Source organism: Oryzias latipes, chromosome 24 (genome assembly GCF_053564925.1).
Source record: "Oryzias latipes strain Hd-rR chromosome 24, Olatipes_Hd-rR_3.1".
Lineage (NCBI taxonomy): Eukaryota > Metazoa > Chordata > Actinopteri > Beloniformes > Adrianichthyidae > Oryzias > Oryzias latipes.
This window is the reverse complement of record NC_136260.1, coordinates 7780234-7802018: the sequence shown is the minus strand read 5'-3', so window position 1 is coordinate 7802018 and position 21785 is coordinate 7780234. Positions and strand designations below refer to the sequence as shown.

Here is a 21785-nt window from a genome sequence, read left to right as displayed (position 1 = left end):
GATTAACTTTGACATGTCCCAAGTGAAGGAAATCAGCAACAGCTAGGCAAATGTCACGGTGAAGTTTTAACTTAGAAATATTTAAAAATATAAAGACATAATTAATCTATTATTTCAGATTTCCCTCACACAGATTAAATCATTCTTCAGACAGATTTTTCCCAGCTTTGTTTGAACTTTAATTCATTGTTTCTTCTGTTAGTTGCCACAGGAACATTCTTTGGCACCAAATGCAACCAAATAATTAATACATAGTATCAATATTAAAAAAGGATTGATCTGATTATTCTAACACAGATAACTGACATTTCTGAGGACCAACAAATTCTTTTTGGGATTATAAGTTTATTAAAATAAAACATGAAATCCTAGCAATCACTCTCAAAATAACTGTGTTATAGTTTTTTTCAGTCGCTTTAGTACAATTCTCAGATCAGAATGAAATTCCCCAAACTATTTGTTCAATCTTCACATCATGATGTCACTTGTGCACATCATATAAGCAGTTTCTCACTTCTTTGAACAAGTTGCAATTGCTTTGGTACATCCATGCAAATAATTAAGTACAATTCTCTGCTCTTTGCTACATTATCAATTGTTTATGTCATGTTGATCAAAATGTATTATCTAGTTCACTGTGCAATAGTCTTCCTCCTCAAAACACCTAGTCATTAGTTCATCGTATAAGTCATTAATTGCAAAATGGTTTACCAAGTTGTCATAATGTGACAAACATATTTCTATACATCTCCATTATATGTTTTTGTCTAAATCTGTTCTGAATTGGTAAATTGCTCTCAGGTGACTTGACTTCCTCTAACAAAGGTGCATCTCATTGACAGTGAATAGGCAAGTATATACTGTATATGGCAGAAGCACAACACAATGTTCTATGTCTGACAATGGAAGGACAAGGAATTGGGCGGGGTCAACAGCCAGAGAGAAGAAGAAGAGGAAGAGTAGTGAGGTTGCGTGGTGGAGGAGTTAGGGGGCAAAACCGAGGAAGAGGCCGAAGACATGTACGTGTTCCTGATGAGATGCGGATGGAGTTCATTTCACGCTACTCTCCTTTCCTTACCCCTATTGAAGAATTTTTCTCAGCATGGAAATGGAAAGTTTATGATCGCCAGCCACATACACAAATGACCCTCCTGGCTGCCATGGATGCAGCGTGTGATGACATCACGGCAGACGTCTGCAGAGGCTGTATAAGACACTCTAAAAGATTCTTTCCACGCTGCATTGCAAGAGAGGATATTCGCTGTAATGTGGATGACAATGTGTGGCCTAACATACAGGAACGAAAAGAGGTGTAGGAGGACCACACCAATTCCTACTGCACTGCCTGTACTGTTTTACAGAATATTGTCCTCTTTTTTTTCCCCCTTTGTGTTACTGTTTGCAGTGGTTTTTTTCTATGTTGGTATGACATGGTCTGCCAACAAATTACAAAATGAACAGTAAAAGTGTAAATGTGAATCTTGTCCAGTCTCTTGCAATCAAACAAAAAATGTGTAACTTACATTTTACAATAATTGTCATCAAAACTTTCGCCATACTTTACATCAGAACCTCCCTCTAAAGAACACAGTTATATTGACAACATGACTAAGTAATTTGACTGTCTTGTTCGTAGACAATGACACAAGGACTTGACATTCTGATGGCACTGACATGTTCAATGACATAAAGACTTAGTTTTGAGAGATGAACTAAAGATTTTGAGCAAGTTACAGGCTTTTGAAAGAAATCCATAGTGTTTTGCTGTTTGTACAAATTGTTTGGAGAAATGCACACACGTATTTGCAAACTTCAATTCTGATCTGAGAATTGTACTAAAGCGACTGAGAAAAACTGTAAGGTTCAAACTTTTTTCTCTTTGTTGTAGTTCATGTTCAGTCCTACCTACAATGGTGGACACCTTGAAGGCAGATTTGGAGATGCAAAGTTTTCATATAGAAGTTCCACTGGACCCAAAATGAGTCAAGTGCCTTGAATCAAAAGAGGATGAATTCCTATTTGCAGGTAATCAGATCTGATGATAAACAACTGTTGATGATTTAACCACAGAGATGTCAAAGTGTGACTTCATTTCAGTTTCTTTTATATCTCATAATTTAGCTGCATTGATAAGAGGTTTGAATTCTTAAAAAGATTGTTTATTTCTATATACTTTCTTGTAAATCCTGATTTCAAAAAGCATTGCATTGATTTAGCAAAGTGTTTCACTTAAAAAAACGAAAGTAGTCTTTAATTTTAATCATAGGTTCACTTTAACTGTTAGAGACAGAATGAAAATAAGAAAACCTGCTAAGTGGAGATTGGGAGAATGTCATGTGATCAGATAAGATCAAATGGAACTTTTTGGTATCTACATGACCCTGCAAACAGACTAGCAACCATCTGAGGGTGGACCCCACCTTTCACCCAACAGTAGCTGGGTTGGCTTCAGCTGTCCCATGTCCCAGAAAGAGATAAAGTAGGTTCTGAAGATGGGTGGATGGATGGATGGATGGATGGATGGATGATAGATAGATAGATAGATAGATAGATAGATAGATAGATAGATAGATAGATAGATAGATAGATAGATAGATAGATAGATAGATAGATAGATAGATAGATAGATAGATAGATAGATAGATAGATAGATAGATAGATAGATAGATAGATAGATAGATGGATGGATGGATGGATGGATGGATGGATGGATGGATGGATGGATGGATGGATGGATGGATGGATGGATGGATGGATGGATGGATGGATGGATGGATGGATGGATGGATGGATGGATGGATGGATGGATGGATGGATGGATGGATGGATGGATGGATGGATGGATGGATGGATGGATGGATGGATGGATGGATGGATGGATGGATAGATAGATAGATAGATAGATAGATAGATAGATAGATAGATAGATAGATAGATAGATAGATAGATAGATAGATAGATAGATAGATAGATAGATAGATAGATAGATAGATACATGATCCCAAACACATGGAAAAATTGAGCAAAACAGCAGCTACAGTGGAAACCTGCTGAAAACATACAGAAAATGTTGGATCTCTGTAATTGACAAACAGGTTTACTTTAAAAATGACTGAGATGAACTTTTATTATGATCAAATACTTGTTTTCTGCACAATCATACAAATGAATTCTTTAAAAATCGTACGGTGATTTTGCCGTATGTCCCTTACAGTTGAAGAAGTGATGAAATTACAGACCTCTCATCTTTTCAAGTGGGACAACTTGCAGAATGTCAGATACTGTATTTGCCCAAATGTAGATAGAAAAAGACGTGGAAAGCCGTTTACCATTATGGCATAAAAACTAACCAGATCTTATTGTTATTGTGTTTCTAATCAAATCAAACAGTTCAATGAGTTTTCTTTGAAAAAACAACTGCACTTATTGTTACCTTTTGTTAAGGTCCTGCTGTAATTGTGTTTGTGTGGAAACTACTGAAACATCTGGAGCTCAGAAATTACCAACTGCTGTCAGACTTTCTGACTTCTTTGAGTCTCTGAATAAAGGTCTGCCTGATGTCAACCAGTGCAAAGCACAGGCTTCCTTATTTCCTGTATTTGAGTTTTAACACGGCAGAGACAAAGTGGTTTAGGTTCCGGAGTTTTTTTAGACGTGGACTGATGCTACTGGATAAAAATTTATTATAAATTTTTGCATTATTTTAATTTGAAAGGAAATCAACAGAAACAATGTTTTTATTCAAAACATTTTGTAATAAACAAACTAAAGATTTTCTTTTTCTGTAGATCTAGTTAGAGGTCGGCCTGAAGCATCCCTTGTTTCTGGCAAGTTGATTAATAATTGTAATTGTTCTAGTGATAAGGAGGTGATGCAGAGGCGTATTTAGAGCATGTCTTCCTTCAAACATCAACTTTTTACCCAGGACATCATTTTACTAGTCTTTGTGTTCACAAAGTAGGATGACTTTTGGGGATTTTCTTGTTGAACTTCCCCAGCTTGACAACAATTTAATTTCCACTTTTTAGGAAAAGTTACACAGGAAAAGACACACAGAGTTTGTGTCCCAGATTCAACTGTCCACAAAGTTCCTCTGTAAACGACCCCTGACAATTGTTATAGTCACATAATTCTCTAGATGGATCAATTTCTTGGGAATGATAATCCTCATTAAAAAGCACAATAAGTACAACTCTTTAACTAACCATTTTTTCAATGTTGAAAAGTGTTTTACTGATGCGACAAAGCAAAACATGTCCACATTTTACCCTTATTTACAATAGAAAAAAAATATATTTTGAAATTTTAACGATACAGGTCGAAAACATATGGGGGGCATGAGAGACCTAAATGAATGTTCATATTACCAAAAGTATTCGCTCACGTGTAAAGCACGCCGTCACTGGACTCTAGGGCAGTAGAGACGTTTTCTTTGGAGAGATAAATCACGCTTTTCCATCTGGAAATCTGATGGATGAGTCTGGATTTGGAGGTTGACAGGACAACAGTACATTTTGGACTGCATTGTGCCGAGTTTGAAGTTTGGTGGAGGAGACATTATGGTGTGGGGTTGTTTTTCTGGACTTGGACTTGGTCCTTAGTTCCAGTGAAAGGAACTCTGAAAGCTTCAGGATACCAAAACATTTTAGACAATTCCAACCTCCCAACCTTGAGGGGAACAGTTTGGAGCGTTTTCCTTTTCTCTTCCAACATGACTGTGCACCAGTGCACAAAGCAAAGGTTCATAAAGACACGGATGACAGAGTCTGGTGTGAATGGACTTCTGGTCTGCACAGAGTCCTGACCTGCACCCCATAGAACACCTTTGGGATGAATTAGAGTGGAGACTGAGACCCAGGCCTTCTCCACCAACATCAGTGTGTGACCTCACTAATATGCTTTTGCGTGTGTCGGATAAATGTATCTAGACATTAAAGAAAAACACAATTATAAACAACAGACCACAACAAGAATCAAGTTTCTCATGCACGAGGGAGAAGAAGCCAGTGTGACAGAAGACAACCACCACACTTCTCTTCTCATCTGCCTCTCCTTATGCTGCTGTAATTAAGAATTCAAGTGGGAGGTCACAATTTCAAGACAAACAGAAAAGTTCATTAGGGGGTGTCGTATAATGACCTATTTGGTGGATTCTAAGTTCAAACAGTATCCTTTATCAGCTCAGGACAGTGTGTCGTAAAACCCCCTCATCCTTGCTAGGGATGAGAACCAGATGAACAAACACACAACTGTTTTATAAAAAGGTCAATCTGAGTTAACATTTAAACAAATTTAAACAAATACATTTAAACAATGATAATAATAAAACAATTTCCTTCACAGCGAGAATGTTCAGAATTTCCTAAAATTTTCCACTCCTCAACCTTGTGGACAGCCTTCCGAGAAGAGATGAAGCTTTTATTGCTCCAAAAGGTGGACCAACATCATATTGAACTCTATGAGTTAGGACTGGGATGACACTCCACTTCATATGTGAGTCAAGGCAGATGAGCCAATACTTTTGGTAATATAGTGTCTTTTATGTACTGCTATATCATCAATTTACTATGCATTTTTTTGTTAATGCTCACTTTAGATTGTTACTATTATTATTGTTGTTGTTTTTATTGTTATGTTGTTAGCCCTCATAGTAGAAAAGACCCAATAAACTTTACATGTAAACCTAAAGTCGGATCTGTAGTGAGGGAAATATGAACCTCCCGTAAACACAGGTAGTTCATGTAGTGCCATGCTACAACAACAGGAAAAGTAGAAAGTGACACATTGACTAATATAGAGCGTTTTCCTGAAATACAATTTAAATGTAATTCCTTTGGGATTAGTAGGCAGTGATTGTTATTTAGCAGATGGCTCACACAGCGAAGCCTTTGTTTCAACACAGCTGGTGTCACAGAGCAGAGGTCTGCAAAGCAAAGCCACAGTCTGTCTTGCACTCTGAGGAAGAATTCATTCCTCACAGAACCATTGAACTCAGATTTCCATAATGAAAAATTACAACTTTTGTTCAATTTTGACGTAAACATTTCCCAAGGTCTTTTGTGGTTTCAGATTCTATTGAGTTTTATTGGAACCAGAACATGGTTTGGACCATCTTGTGGATTAGCTTCTGGAGTTCCTCCATCCTGCCTCTAATAAATTGTTCATTTGTGCTAATCATCAGCATTATTAAGTACTTCAAGTGTTGCACTCGTGTTTTCCTTCTCTACAACAAACCTGGACCTCGTCCAGTGACCTCACAAAGATAACAAGTCCTTCAAGAATAAATGTCAGAAACTAGGCTACCTGGGCCTTTTTCTCCTTTTGACCACATGTTTTTTTAACAATATTATCCTTCAATAATATCAGCTTGGAGGTGAGAGCTGTGGAAGGTCTCGTGGAAGGTTAGGTGTGACGACAAGCTCGGTTCTACGAACAGCTGACCAGTTGGGCTTTACCCACATTGCCATAGAGCAGAGGTGGGCACTGAGGGCCCTATTCCTGCATGTTTTCCAACATACCGTCCTCTGGCATGTTCTGATTGGCTGGAAACACCTGAACCAGGTAATCAGCCATGAGTAGGGCAAGACTATCTGGAAATCATGCAGACACACCGGCCCTCGACACCTGGAATTGCCCACCCCTGCTATAGAGGGTTGATCGCCTCTCTCTGTTGGCTACAGGATCTATTGGCTCATGCTCACATTCTCACTCTCCTGTTCTTGAGTCCTGAGGCCAGTGCAAGGGGCACAACTCACCTCTAAAGGCGGGTCAATGGGGGGATGTCAACGAAGTGATCACAGCTACCAAAGGAGCCCCACTTTGGCACCAAATGTATTCTGGCATGGCCCAACCAGTGTCCTGAGGACAGGCCCAAAAGAGGTCGTCACTAGCTTTTGGACAGAAAATAATCACCTAATTTCTGAGACCTCTCCTATTAAACCAACACTGCAATACAGGAAAAAATACTTTTACTTTCTTGTCAAACTGAGGATCTAGATCTTAATTTCTAGGAATTCCTCTTATCTCAGACCAAATAATCTTTTGCCCATGTATGCCTAAAAATAGAGTAACTATCTTTGTACTTTGTCAAGTATCAGGAAGTAACAGTTAAAACAGATTTCTATACTAATAAGGACTGATTTATTTCTAAGTTTTTGAGACATACATATCCTCATTGTTTATTTATAGTCCAACAACAGAAACATTTTTATTAATTAGAATTTTTATTTGTTGTAGATAAAAAATATATTTAGCTTCAAAAAGGAATTTAAACAATACAAATTCAAAAAATAAATAAAAAGATTTACTGAATGTTTTCCTGAGTCTTTAGGGAAATGATAAGCTTTAGAAGGCAAAGAGAAAAACTAAAACTAAAAACAAAAAGGTCAATAATGGAGCCGGCCACTACTGCAGTCAGACCGGTGACTGCCATGTTTCCAACCTTAATAAGAAGAACATAAAAAGGTTTTATTCACGAATTTCTCCAAAAGCTGCTACACTAGGATCATGGAAAAATTACAACTTGATAAGTTTTTTCGGCTTTGCAAATGGACAGAGGGATAGATAGAGGAAGCTCTGCCAGCACTTTAACCCAGGGGTGTCAAACTCATTTTGGCTCGGGGGCCGCATTCAAGGCGTCTGATCCCAAGTGGGCCGGACCAGTAACATAAAAGCAAAAACAAGTTTTTTTTTGTTTTGTTTTTACTCAGTTGGAAAAAAATGCCTCAGCCAACATGATAGCCTAATCATTTATTATTACACATTCATTCACAGAGGCCAATGGATGTAAAATAAAATGCATTTCACTTAAAAAAATTGGTTTATTTAATTTCATTCAGACTGAATATTTTACATCTGAGACTGAATCAATCCTTATAGTAAACTCAAGAGGGGCTACAGAAAAAAAATGTAACACCTGCCTAAAATGTAAATGTACAAATCAATGAATAATTAAGCTAAATTAAACATGCAAACGTTTGTGAACATAAGAATTTTGAGTTAACCTCCTTTCTCTCCTCAAACTTCATCCATCCATCAATATCAGGATTCAGATCCTGTGCAGAAACACATTTACTGTCATTCACGTGTGTAAAACACAATGAAATGTCCATTATTATTATTATTCATTATTATAAGAATCTTTTCCTGGTTTCTGCCTGAATTTTGTGGCAACACATGCCTTCTTCCTGACCTTCAATGGGCGCCATCAGTGACCAGTTCACTCCAACATAGTCCAGCACTGTAACAAGAGAGCTGACTATATTATCAGAAGTTGTTGTGTCTCAAGAAACTCCGCTATGACGGTCTCTTCAGCACCTCTAAGAAATATGCACAGTTGTGCAATATCTGTATCTGTACTTTCATTAATAGTGACCGAAAATAAAATAAATGACTGGATTCCTTCATTTGGCACCCAAGTATCCTCAGAGATGTTGTATCTGTAATCCTTGACAGACTGCTTTTTGGGGCACAAGACTTCTGCAGCCTTCAGCATTTTTCAATAAGTTCACCATCTGAAAATGGTTTGGATGTTTGCTCCAACTTGTCTGCAATCAGGTGTCTGTCACTGCTCCATCACTGATGTCACGCTGCAGTAAATGCCGACGGTTGTTTTTTCAGTCCAGCTTTTAGTTGGTAAATCCTCTCTTTTCTTAACTGCAAATGGTGAAACTTTTCTCATTGTCTCATAGTGGTGCTGAATGTTATATTCTTTGAGCACTGCCACCTGTTGATGACATAACAAGCACGCAGGTTTTGCATTCAACTCCGTAAACAAATAAAACTTTGTCGATTTTTCCTGGAAAGCTCAGCCCTTCACTTCAACCCTTTTTTTCTTTTTGACAACATCTTGGTTATTAGGGTGTCACTATTGATCATTCTTATAACAATGTAACAGCAGTGGGGCTTGCGGGGAACCAAACTACATCTTATTCAGCCACAAAGCCGTTAGGTTTCACTTTTGGCAGGTGTAAAGATATGCTGTTTTACCTGTTTTGCTTATCCTTTGCTCCCCCTAGGGTGGAATTACGCATTTCGGTTATTTCTTTAAAAAATCATAACTCGCCACAGGAATGGACTACAAACTTCTCTTCTCTGTTTTACATATATGTTTTTATTAAATTACACAACAATTCCACAATAAACCTCAAACTGTCCAGAAACACAAATCTGAGGAGTAAATTTCGTCAATTTTTACCTCAAATTTCAGAAAAATTCAGAACAAACTATTTGAAATGTTTTATACATGAATTTATTTGTGCCACTGTGCAGAGCGGTTTGCCTCCTCACAGGACTTTCACTTCCAAACCTCACATGATTCCATGAAAACTCCAGAGCAAAGCCATTAAGATCAGTAGAACTGTCGGCCCCTGAAGTCCAGGAGCTGAACTCCAGACTTTAATGCGTCCCTCTACCAGAGGATAAACTCTTTGTCTTTGAGAGATGTAGTTTGACACAACGGAAAGATCCAGATCACCTGAAAGAACAAAAGATGAAAGAGGGATAGGAAAGCTAGAATATTTTTTAAAAAGCATTATGAAGGAAACTTTACCACTGTCATGTTTTTTCATCTCTTCTGGGATCATGCTAAATCCATCTCCTCCAGTCACGAGGTAGGACGGCATCACCACTTTATAGTCCATGCTGTCCTGAACTGGTTCGTACATTGGAACCCGGCAGTGGGTGCAGAGGATTTCAAGGCTTCTTACGCGATTTCCTGGTTCTTTGGAAGGGTCGTACTCTATGTGAAATCCTATTGGAGAGCACAAATAAATAAATCTACTCATGTCGTTCGACTCTAACCTTAACACAATGTACAAACTAAAAAAAATAACCAGTTTCTATTTAAAAAGAAACAAATAATGATAAAATGTTGACTTTTTTGCTTATCTTTTGATATGAAACTGGAAAAAGGATTATATTTCATGTTGATGACACTCTGAACATTCAGTGCGTCAGATACTCAGGCCTCTACTTGCTTAAGCTGCGTCTTTGTGTTACTAGCTTTCTGAGGAGTGCTGATTCAGAGTGAATATGCTCTCCTTAAGTTTTTCACAAATCCATGAGACGTGCACCAAATCTGACATTCCTTTGCATTTACATTCGTAAAGGGGCTCACTGCTCACTGAGATAGGAGGATGTCTGTAATCCACAGACAAACCCAGGAAATCCTTTGTAGATCTGCTTTTATAGGAGAGGGGGAGGTGACAGGCTGAAAGGTCAAAAGGGGGTTCAGAAGTGAGGTCGGAATGGTGGCGATGTGCAAAACACCACTCACACTACTCATAATAAGCAAGACAATTGTGAAAAACAAACACTGAGGATGTTGTCTACACCAGGGTTCACCAACCTTTTTGAGACCGAGGGCTATTTCATGGACACCAAGTGGTATGAAGGGCGCCACTAAAAACCTCCTAGCCCCCCCCCCCCCCCCCCCCCCCCCCCCCCCAAAAAAAACCCCCACAATTTGAGGACTTCCTTTTGTGCCCTATTTTCATTTGCTCATTTTACACACAAAAACATGCATGAATTTTCTAGACTCGTATTACAGGGGGGGGTCAAACTCAGTTGCAGAGGGAGCCTAATTTCAAAACAGACTTTAGGTTGCAGCCGAACAAGATAAATATTTATTGAACACACTAAAGCTAAACTTTTAAACCTTTGTAACTTTAACTTAATTTTAACTTTTTAAACATAAATGTAAATAAAAACAGACAGGAATATTAATCCTCACATTAATGGATTACTCAACCACCTCAACCTATTCTCAAAATCTTTACATTACATGAATCATAAGAATGTCCAGAAATTGTGTAATTTATTTGATCTATTTAAACTTTTGTAATAGACCCTTACTTTTAGTGATTATTTTTTAAGTTATATTTGTTTACATATTTGGGTTTTCTTTGTCTACCTTTATCTCAGAATTGATATTGTTGTCATTGACGGACATGCCGTGGTTGTTTGTTGAATATTTGCTTCAATATTTGCGCCCGCGAGCACAGGGTTGGTGACCCCTGGTCTACACAGTGTTTGTTTCACTTTCCAGATTGTCTGGATAGGAAGACAGTTGTACTGAGGTGACAGACACACCTCATCTTGTGTTTTCAACACAATGGTCTCTGAGTTCAGTGAGTCCTACTTATTGGGGACAAAACCAAAGAAAAGTTAACCTTTTCAATGTGGCATCAATTTCTACAATCTGTGGTTATAGAGAGCTGCTTTCGTCAGTCAATCATTTCAAGTTCATCATCAGGAACATAAATACCATGAAGACACAATATGAACACCATGAACACACAACATCGCTTAACAGATGAGCAGCACCACCAGGCCACAGCGCCTGGTGGTGCTGCTCATCTGCCTTCGACCAACCCAAAGGGTTGAACTGGTGAATCTCAAGGTTTGTGACAAACCACAACTATGACCAGTACCTAAAGACCTCTGCACTTTGACATGGTCTAGCAAATGCCACACAGCCACAGGCCTGTTTACCAGATGTGAGGGATATTAGTTCTGGGGTCAGCTGAAGCAGACACTGGATGGTCGTACCCCACCCCAAGTGACAGAACAGAAGTAGCACTTGTGGAAGAGTCCAATGCCTCAGGACCACATCACGCGGCTAGTAAGGAACAGACATCATGGTCAAACTGTCATTGAAGCAAATGGTGGAAATATCCATTGACATGGTCAGTCAACTTCTTCATACTGAGTGTCAAGCAGGGAGGCATTGGGTCCCATTTTTTAGAGTCTTTGGTGAGACTCGGCGTGGATTTGAACTCACAACCTTTTAGTCACAGGGTGGACACTCACAAGGCCACTGAGCTGGAAACTTTCATTCATTTGATTAAAATTCAGTATTTGTGAGTAGTGTGTTTTGGGTTTGTTAACATTTTCTAAATTCTGGTTGATCTAGAAGACTTTTTGCAGCTTCTTCAGTTTTTACTGCTGATGTGGAATTTAGTTATCAACGTATTGACTGCTTCAGGGGCGTGGCAAAAAGCGAAAGAACTATGTAATGCTGGCAGATGCCAGAATTATGGAAAACAGGAAATGTCAGATCTTTCCTTGACTCCTCATTTCCTCTTTGTTCAGAGGAACCTTGTTGTCTTCAAAGGAGTATCCTTCAAGTGAAATGCTGAGTCGGGAAGTTGTGGCTTGTAGCATTGTAGCATGATTACGTATTTTATTATGACGCATTTGATTATACTTTTATACTCATCACGCATGTTATTCTACTTTTATACTTTTTGATTACGCATTCACTTGGTTCTGTAAAGATATGAACATTGTGTGAAGTCCGTGCTGAAACGGGTTTCTGTTTTTTGTCTGTGCTGAAGGAATGCGATCATAGCTGTAATTCGTACCAGGAACGGCTGGTCTCTTAACTTTGTGCTTGTAAGGAGGAACACGAAGCCCTTGTATGCCATGACTTTGATTTACACATCTCGGGTAATAAAACCTCCTTGCTGTGAGGGCGGGGGGACTCCGAGCAGAGCAGATCAGAGCGGAATCAAATCCAATGTATTTCATGAATTTAAGCAGATGCAACGGGTGCACATACCTGACACCTGCAGGAATTCTCCGGCTCTTTGGCCGTAGCGTCTCACTGAATACTCAAAGATTTTTTTCAGCGTTGAACCAGAAAGCTGCACCAGGTCGAAGGTTCCCCCAAAAGGTAAGACGGAGATCAGGTCCTCCATGGTAATCGAACCTGCAAGAGGATGCAACATTTTAGACATATAAAAGCTCCTGCTAAACTCCATCTATTCATTCACACATCTGGATGGATGGTCAACCAGATCTGGTTCTTGTTAACAAATTCTCAGCAAGGAGGCTCAGACTTCCCTCTTCCAGGAAAATATATTCCAGGGCCAGCTGGGAAAAACAATCTCTACATCCGTTTTGCTTTTTAATCAGAGTTACCATTTCGAGTTTGTTCATCTATAGACGTCCGGATTCCACCTCCATTAAAGATGCTGGCGCTGACATGGTTCCACTGATTTCCACCTGAGAACCTGATGTTGTTTTCAACCTGAAGAGCAGAGATGTGGAACAAATGCTTTGCCTCATTCAGACGTCTGCAGAATCGGTGGCTGGATGAATGGGGTATTTAAGAAATAGACCAAATATCTGCTGATAAACAGGCCTGTCATACCTGGATCAGAGGTGAAGTGGATCATGGTAAGCCAAAAACCTTGAAGGGTTTTTTCTCAAGTGTGCAAATATGAAACCCACAACCCACAAAAGTCTCACCATGGCGTCACAAATGAGGTTACCAAGGTTGCACTCCTGAAAGCGGCATGCCTCTGCTGATCCGTTCAAGAACACCATAGTCTTCCCCACCACCTGGGATGAGTAATTAGCCAGACTTTTCTTCCACTCCTCCACATCACTGAGCACCACTGGATCTGTGGGCGAGTTCAAACTGAAAGCTTTTTATTCCAGTCTTGCAGACACCTTTTACTCTTATTTATAGTGCTGTACAGTATCAATAGGTATATATGTTCTTTTGTTTGAGACTTGTTTAGGAGCTATAACTTAAATTCAGCAAATATTTGACACATTTCCTGTCCAAAAAAAGTCATTACTGACAGGAAATTTACTTTTCAAAACAAAGGCGGGAAAGGAAATTCTTCACATTCCAAAACACAATTTGCCCTTCCAAAGAAAATAAAAATATAAACCCCAAAAAAACCCACAAAAAAGTAGAAATACATGATTTTGATCAAATAAAATGCATAATATAAAATCCAGGCTGAGATCTTTATACCTTGTTGGATGCTACTGTCCAGTAAGATGGGGTTCCCACTGGACCTGATCACGTTCCCGTTCTCATCAAAGGTCACTTTAAGTTTACCCAGATACTTTCCATAGGCGTAGGCCTGAACCACAGGAACTTGACGTCCATCTAGAGATGTCACCATGAATGGGTAAGGACCAGCTCGGACCTCAGTCGAAGGGGGAGTTCCTGATGATGAGAAGTAAAAAAGGGAAAAATGCAAAAAAAGTTGAAATGAAAGAAAACTTTGACTTGAATCCATCAAAACATTGTGGTTCATTGAGACTTTACAGACTGCTGTGCATTTGCAGCAAGTTAAGCAGTTTAATAGAACTTAAGTAAATATTAGATCCCTTTAATGCACTTTATTTGATAAACAGACAGAGATCATCTTTACAAATAAAAGAATAAAGGTTTAATCTATTTTTTCACTGAATGTTAATTCTGGTAAAACTGTAGCGAGATAAAGTAGCAAAAGTACATTTTAAAAAGAAATAAGCAAATTGCTGGTGTACAACGCTCCCAAATGTTATTAAAGTTCAACTACAAGTTACTATTGTTTTTACCAGCAACTTTCTGGCAGACATAAGCGATGGTGGAACAGAAAGGCTCAGCTCTTATTTACATGTAAGGAAAAAGTTCCCAGGATTTGCCAGGCTGCACAATCAAAACAGTGTTTTTTTAATTCTGTGGATCTATTAAATGGAGCTGGAGTGTTGGATGCTGGACGGCTTTTAAACTCCTTCATTTAACCTTTGTGCCCTGTATAGCACAAGGGTTAAAAGAAAGAAGGAGGATGTTGCATTGGATCCAGATACTATCAGTGGACCGTTGGTCTCTGGATGGTAACCCTTGTGCCATCCTAGGCACTTTAACATTGGGAGTTGGGTCATCTAGACCCACTAGACAGTGCTCTGAACCTTTTTTCTTCAATGATTTGTGATCTTCACTGGTGTCCATGGATTGCATGAAATCTTTCCACCTTTATCCACCTTTGTCATGGTAGGGAGAACACGTCAAAGTAAGGGTGGGGTCATCTAAGATGGCACAAGGGTTAAACCAGTTTTTCTAAGCCTGGCGCTTTTAAACATATGAGCAGATTTAGGTAGTGGTAATTGTAAATTCTCATTTCTATTTCTTAAGCTGTCGTCAAAACCGTAAATCAAAGTGGCAATTTAAGCATTTTAAATCTATGCCTTAATTTATTTGGATTATTGGAAATCCTTTCAGCAGGAAAACAATGCTGCCTTTTAGCATGACCAGCATGAAAAAGAAAGAGTTTGATTCCTGCTGTATGATTCATGCACTGTCTGGAATAAAACCATTCAGAATTTAGTCTTGGATCCTGCTTTTTTTAAAGTTCTGAATAACCAATAGGGCCTGACATTTGACTAAATGCACCCGGTAATTTTAATGACGATTCTTATTTTCGCACAAAAAAACTAAATATGTATTGAATGCTCATGAAAGATAAGATAACTGATGGCAGATGCCGAACCTTGGAAATGTTTGACCTAAAAGAAGTTGATTTTGAAGCTGACATTTGGGGCGCATGTTAATTATTGAAAACGAAGACAGTTTTAGTTAGAACTATTTGGACAAGAGTATCTCACTAACAGAATCATTAAAATCTTAAACTTTTCAATGGGATTTCCAACATTTATTAACCAAAAAGGAAAAACTGTCCCCACACATTCTCTAAACTTGCAAAAAAAAGATATTTCTATGCCACATTTCAGCACTCATGCATTCACTGAACACACAAGAGATTCAAAAAGTCCCCGCAAATTCAGATTTATTTCCTCTTTTTGGTTTATGATGGTGTGTTCCTACACATACATTTGTAAATTCATGTGCAAAATGCTCCAAAATGCCCAGAATAGATTCCAAAAAGGCCTCCACTCACGCTCAGAAGCTCTGACATCATGCCTCCAGCTTCCTCCCCAATGATAATACAGGGCTTTCTTTCAACTCAGCCCTGCCTGGTGACTCAAAGATTCAAAGATTCAAAACAAACTTCCAAAAAATGTGGAGTCAGAAGAGACAAGGTGTGAAGATGAGTCTGAAATGATGGTGAAATCTGTTTTTCCAAGGTTCATGATGTGTTACAGAAAATACCCACAAAGGGCACTTTTGCTTTTTACTCCTAACCTAAATCTGTAGCTATCATTATGTTAGATGCCTCAGCCACACGTGGCCATACATGGATTAAATATAAATCTCTTTGACAGTTCTGAGAGATACTGAAATGTGTCAGAGGCTCAAAGAAAAAGACGGCTGAGGTTTTCTTGTGGCTGCAAAGCAGAGTTTAAGCACCCACACATATCCTGACTCAAACCTGGAAGTCCACGCTAAACTATAATCAAGAAAACCACAATAAACATCAGTTCGTTCTGTTTTTTTTTATCATTTGACATGCAACACATTCTCTCATTTGAAGCTTTTTGTGTTTGATTTTTTTCTTTTCTTTTAATACTAAGCATATTTCTTCTTTGGACCATTCAAGGACGCCTACATGTGTCCTCAGTCGCTCCAAGTGTACCAATTAGTTCATGATTGAGGGTTATAATGTACACTGTCAGCCTCCACATAAACTCTTCCTGACTGAGTCTAAGCAGTGAAGAGCCGGAGGGCCCACAGAGCAACAGCAGTCACCACGGAGCGCGCTTCTGTGGTCGAGGAACCCAGCTGCTCGGTCCCCGCCTTCTGTTTGCTGGCTATTTTTGACATGACTGAACTTTATGACGGGCCCTGAGGCGGCAGGGTGTTGAGTCTTAAAAAAACCACAACTTTAACGACTCACAGTCTCCTCCTGCACAAGTCTCAAAAAACAGCTCTAGATCATCCTGTCTGAAACTGGTGGTGTAGGGACCCAAATGGAGGAGACCAGGTTTGGTGGCAGAAATTCCAACATTTAACAAATAAACTTAAACACGACAAACGAGACTGACCCAACCCAAAAGAGGGCTAGATTTGGTGAGGTGAAAATGTCTGAGGGCAAACCATCTGACCTGCATTCTTTGAACACTTATAATAACATTAAATGCAAATGAACTAATTAATGAAAAAAGAATTGCATTGGGATACCTTTTATTTCTTAAGGCTTAAGGTTTTTTCTTAAGGCTCTGAAGGTCAAGTAGCCACAGGTTGTTGCCACAGGTTTAAAAACGGCTAATAATGTAAAACCAAGAAACTGTTCACACACTTTTTAGAAAGTGCTGAGGGCTGCATATTATCAGTTTCATGACATGAACCTGTGGACATGTAGAAATTTGAACTTCAGCCAAAATGTGGCCCACAAGACAGACTTTGGACATGACTGATCCCGCCGTGTAACACAGCCACTACCTACATTTTACGCATTTTCCACAAATTACATTTTGGTCTTTCATGATACATGCGTGATATAATTCTTTCTAGTGTTCTTCATTCGTTGATGTGCGCAAATGTCCATCAATGGGTCTTTACCTGAATTCGGTTTGGAGCTATTTAAAATTTTGGGTAGGTTGAGAATTACGCAGTTCATCCATATTTTACATAGTTTATACGCAATTATTACATGAATCATACACAATTGTGTGTGATTCTTGCTAGATGCACAGGCAAATTTGTGGCTTTCCACGACCGTTCCACGCATGTCTAACAGACTTTTCACTCATGTACCTCAAAATTTATAACTTTTATATCACGTAAACAGCACATGTCACTTTAAAATTATGTAATTGACGCATTATGCATTATGTTTTATGTTGATCTACGTGTTTTTTGGGTGATTTATTTGTACTTCTGTGGTTTTAATGTGGTTCATTCGTGATACTTCTATAAAAAATTTCATGTAAAAAACCCCAACTTTTCTCACTTTTTCCACGTTTATACACATATGACCAATTTTCCTCCACGCAGAATGCGCAAAATGTATGTAGCGGCTGTGTGACACGGCTTTAACCCTTGTGCTATCTTAGATGACCCCACACTTACATTGACGTGTTCTCCCTACCATGACAAAGGTGGATAAAGGTGGAAAGATTTCATGTAATCCATGGATACCAGTGAAGATCACAAATCATTGAAGAAAAAAGGTTCAGAGCCCTGTCTAGTGGGTCTAGATGACCCTACTCCCAATGTTAAAGTGCCAAGGATAGCACAAGGGTTACGGGAACAGCAGAAGGGTGACTAAACTGAAGCACTGAAAATGAAGACCAGGAAACCACACATTTATCTGCTGAAAACAATTAACAGAAATGACAAAAAATGAACTTAAGAACCTGGAGTGGTTCTGACGGGGGAAAGCTCAAAACAGAACGTGGCCAAAATCCCCCAAATTTATCACAGAAAAGACTAACTTTGGTGTATAATCCTCACAGCTTCTAGAAAAACACCAAGCAAGTCTCCAAAACTCAGTGACCTCCTGGTCCAGCAGAGTTCCGAAACCTACTTACCTTCCAACTTTACAAACATTTCCCTCTATTAAAGCCGATCAAAGACCCATCCTCTGACAGAGCTTTTCATCAGCACCTTCATACCCGTATAAAGGAACGTGTTGGTGTGTCCGCCGATGACCACGTCCACTCCACGGACCCTCTTAGCGATCTCCTTGTCCACTGTGAAGCCAGAGTGGCCTAGAGCAATAATCTTATTAATCCCCAGAGTTTGAAGTTTGTCCACCTGCAGCTGCAGAGCGCTCACCTCATCCTCAAAGCGCAAACGCGGTCCTGCGTGGAAACATCATAAATAAATAAATACACAATTTTAGGAAACTAAAAAGTGCAGAAATGTCAAAAAAAAGATGCAGACAAAGTTTACATCAAAGCTTATTATTGCTTTTCCTACCAGGTCTGGATAAAGTGGGTGTTTCTTTTGAGGTGTATCCCACCACTCCCACCTTCTCAGTACCAAATGTGAAGATCTTAAAAGGTACATATGTCGTGCCAAAGGTGGAGGCCAGAGTTGTGTCTGTTTTGATGTTTGCGCTCAGGATGGTGCATTTGATGTCTTCCAGAAACGGTTTCATGAGTCCTTCTACTTCGTTGTCAAACTCGTGGTTGCCAAAAGCCTGAAAAACACGGGATAACAGAAGAAACTCAAAGTGATGTAACATGTATCATTCTCAGATGTTGTGAAGAAAAAAACACACATCTGCAAGCTATTTGTTGTCCTTCTGCCCCAGAATAAACAGGGTGGAGCAGAGCAAGAGCTTTTCCAAACCATACAGGCAGACAGAAAAGCCTTCAAGCCCATTCGGGTTCTTTGTAGTTTGATGAACGTTATTCTGGAATTCTGAGAGGCCACCTCAGTTTGGGGTTTGCTGCTTTTCTCACTCAAGAGGCAAGATAGTTGTTTATTTCTCATTAGTTACACTTTCGTGAACGCTGACAGAAATATGAGAGTTTCCCTCTGAGGTACAGCTAGAATGCAAAGGGAAGAAACAGAATGTAGCTCTTGAAAGTCATGTGGCTTTAAAATCGTGTTTTTGGTGTTTTTAACATGTTGTTGAGGACGTTTTCTGATGAAGGTGTGCAGAATTTTGGTGGATTCTCCACCCCACTGAGCCAGATCCAAAATTCTGCTCTAAAGGCTGACAAATGTAGACTATACAAGTCTTTCCTGACCGCAACAGACTGAGACACAACTGCTTCTTTGTTGATTTTTTAAACCAAACTACAGCTGTTTGAGACATGGGCATCTCTGTCCTTAAGTCAAATAAAACAAGTCTGAATGAAAACCAAATGTTTTCAGCTGCAAACTTTTCCATCCTGTGGGGGAATCTCTATTTAGAAACCTGAACTTTTTACTTGAGCAAAAACTTTTTACCCTAGTTTTTGTCTGATGTTTGCCCATTTCTTCAAAGCTTTAATATAAACAGTTTGTCCTATTTTAATTCAGTTTTCTTCAGATCTATTTGTATTTTAAAAAATAACTTTAATTTTAAATATGTTTACGCTTTATTTCTCTTTGGATATGTGTGTAAAACATGGCTTCCTGTTATGTCTTGCTATGATATTTTTAGGTGAAAATGCCAACCACATGCAAAATAGTAACTAATCTTTGTACACACATTGCAGGCAGACTACAGTTTTCTGGGGTCTAAAATTGGTTGAGCAACAAGCAGAATAAGTCCACTATTAGGGTAGTGATGCTTGCCTAGAAAGGGTGGTGGTTCAAGTCCTTTCAGTTCAAAATGAATCAATATTTACTGATCCTCAAAGCTTTGCTGTTTTTTTCTTTGACTGGTGTGAAATAAACAGACAGCTTTAGTTTAGGACAGACGCCATGAGTGTTATTGTCAGATTCAAAACTACAAAAATATCAATTAAGATCAGTTTTAAGGAAATTAGTAAATGGGTTTTAAAATAAAACAGTTCCCACCATGGCGTCATATCGCAGCAAGTTCATGAAGTGCGCTGCCTCTGCTCCTTTGTAGTAGTTGAACCAGACTGTTCCCTGGAACTGATCCCCAGCGTCCAGCAGCAGTACGTTGGTCTCGGACCCGCGTATGCTTTGGATCGCCGTGGCTCTCCGCGCCACCCCGCCGTAACAGCCGCCGGTGGCGCCGCACTTCCCGGAGTGCACGCTGGTCTCCTCTATCCGGGCGTGCACGTCGTTGGTGTGCAGAAGGACCAGGTCCCAGGCAGCCGTCATGCAGGGTCCAGAGAGGATGAGGAGAACAGGGCAAAAACGGAGCAGCTGCGCGGCGCTGCGCTCCGGGCGCACCGCATCCATTTTTTTTTGGAAACGTCGTGCGCAATTCAGTGGAGAAGCAAAGCCGAGGTTGTGGCCGAATCTTTTCTCACACGACCCTTTAAAAAATACTTTCTAACCCTTCTTATCAGCCCCCGAAGACTCAAACCGCCCTCCTTCTGAAGTAACTTCCCTTGCTCCTGTTTTTCGCTCCTTTTCTTGACTTGTTCACGCATGTAAATAATTCCTACGGGAATAATATCAGAGGGAGTAGTTGATTCACAAGGGGGTTGGTGTAGGAGTCTAATTATGCGTCTTATGAGGCAAACACAGGAAAACAGGAGGGTTGGATGGAAAAATGCGGACAACGCTCAACTTGTTCTTGATTAAAAACACTGCAGCGTAAACAAACCTAAACTGCAACAAAAAGTCAATTATGATCCATTATCTTTACATTTTAGACCTTATTGGAAAGTAACGATAAGTCATCCGCTTTTGACGACCATCACCCTGTCATGGCAACAATCATATCCTACTTTTTTATTACTTGTATCTTAAACAGTCAGATTGGTCTCGCGCTCACCACTGGCTGGCTGACTATTTTCGTACAAATATAAGGCAAAACGAATGAGGATTTTTTTTAAATCTCATTACTAAGACAAAACCATAAAATACAATATTTAGAGTCTTCGTCAATTGAGAAAAAAGGCTTATTGATTTTGAGGAATTTATATAGTGGCTATTTTTTAACTAGCATTTTTAACTTCGTGATATTGTCAGTCAACGAATTCATATGAAAAATGGTAAAAACAACAAATTTAACTTCAGTTTATTTCTGTGCAATCCCACCCCCTAGTGGACATACAGTAAAATCACAGTTTACAGTTTCTTCTGATGATCTCAATAATTATAAGAAAAGGGAAAACGTTAGAATCATTTTAGTCTTGGTTCGTCATTACCATCCTGTCAGTCTGTAATATATAATACAGAGTTGCTGGAGCCTATCCTAGCAATCATTAGGCAAAGGCGGGGTACACCCTGGTCACCTGTCCGTCACGGCCACATCTTTCAGAACTCCATGAAATCAACCTTGATCTATTTTGGTTATTAAACAATTCTTTGCTGAACTTGTGATCAAAACTGAGTAGAGGTGGAAGACTTTGATGTCTTGAATAAAAAAAGCTGTTTAGTCTGGAAAAGAGAAAACTGTTTTCAAGCTGCCAGTTTCCCGGTAAAGAACAAAGTTCTATCTAGTCTAACAAAAACTGTGTTGTTCACGTCAAAAACTATTTATTATAAAACCCAATAGTAAATCAAACTTGCTTGA

The 21785-nt window shown here is 39.2% G+C and overlaps 1 protein-coding gene across 1 annotated transcript; it reads right to left on the bottom strand.

Annotated features, from left to right (window-relative positions):
- Positions 1 to 9234: 9234 nt before the first annotated feature.
- LOC101168262 (snake venom 5'-nucleotidase) lies at positions 9235 to 20976 on the bottom strand. The gene is made up of 9 exons (XM_004083766.4): positions 20147 to 20976; positions 18611 to 18833; positions 18304 to 18492; positions 13772 to 13969; positions 13255 to 13409; positions 12925 to 13033; positions 12563 to 12712; positions 9551 to 9751; positions 9235 to 9475 (listed from the first exon to the last, which is right to left on the bottom strand). The coding sequence occupies exons 1-9, from the start codon at positions 20498 to 20500 to the stop codon at positions 9309 to 9311; spliced, it is 1746 nt and encodes a 581-aa protein (XP_004083814.1). The 5' UTR covers positions 20501 to 20976; the 3' UTR covers positions 9235 to 9308.
- Between the last annotated feature and the right edge of the window lie 809 nt (positions 20977 to 21785).

Excerpts from the sequence above, each read along its gene's own strand:
- LOC101168262 (XM_004083766.4), bottom strand. The coding sequence starts at position 20,500 with ATGGATGCGGTGCGCCCGGAGCGCAGCGCCGCGCAGCTGCTCCGTTTT. Across the intron at positions 18,493-18,610 it reads ACCCACTTTATCCAGACCTG|GACCGCGTTTGCGCTTTGAG; the intron begins GTAGGAAAAGCA and ends GTTTCCACGCAG. Across the intron at positions 13,034-13,254 it reads ACCTCATTTGTGACGCCATG|GTTGAAAACAACATCAGGTT; the intron begins GTGAGACTTTTG and ends TCTGCTCTTCAG.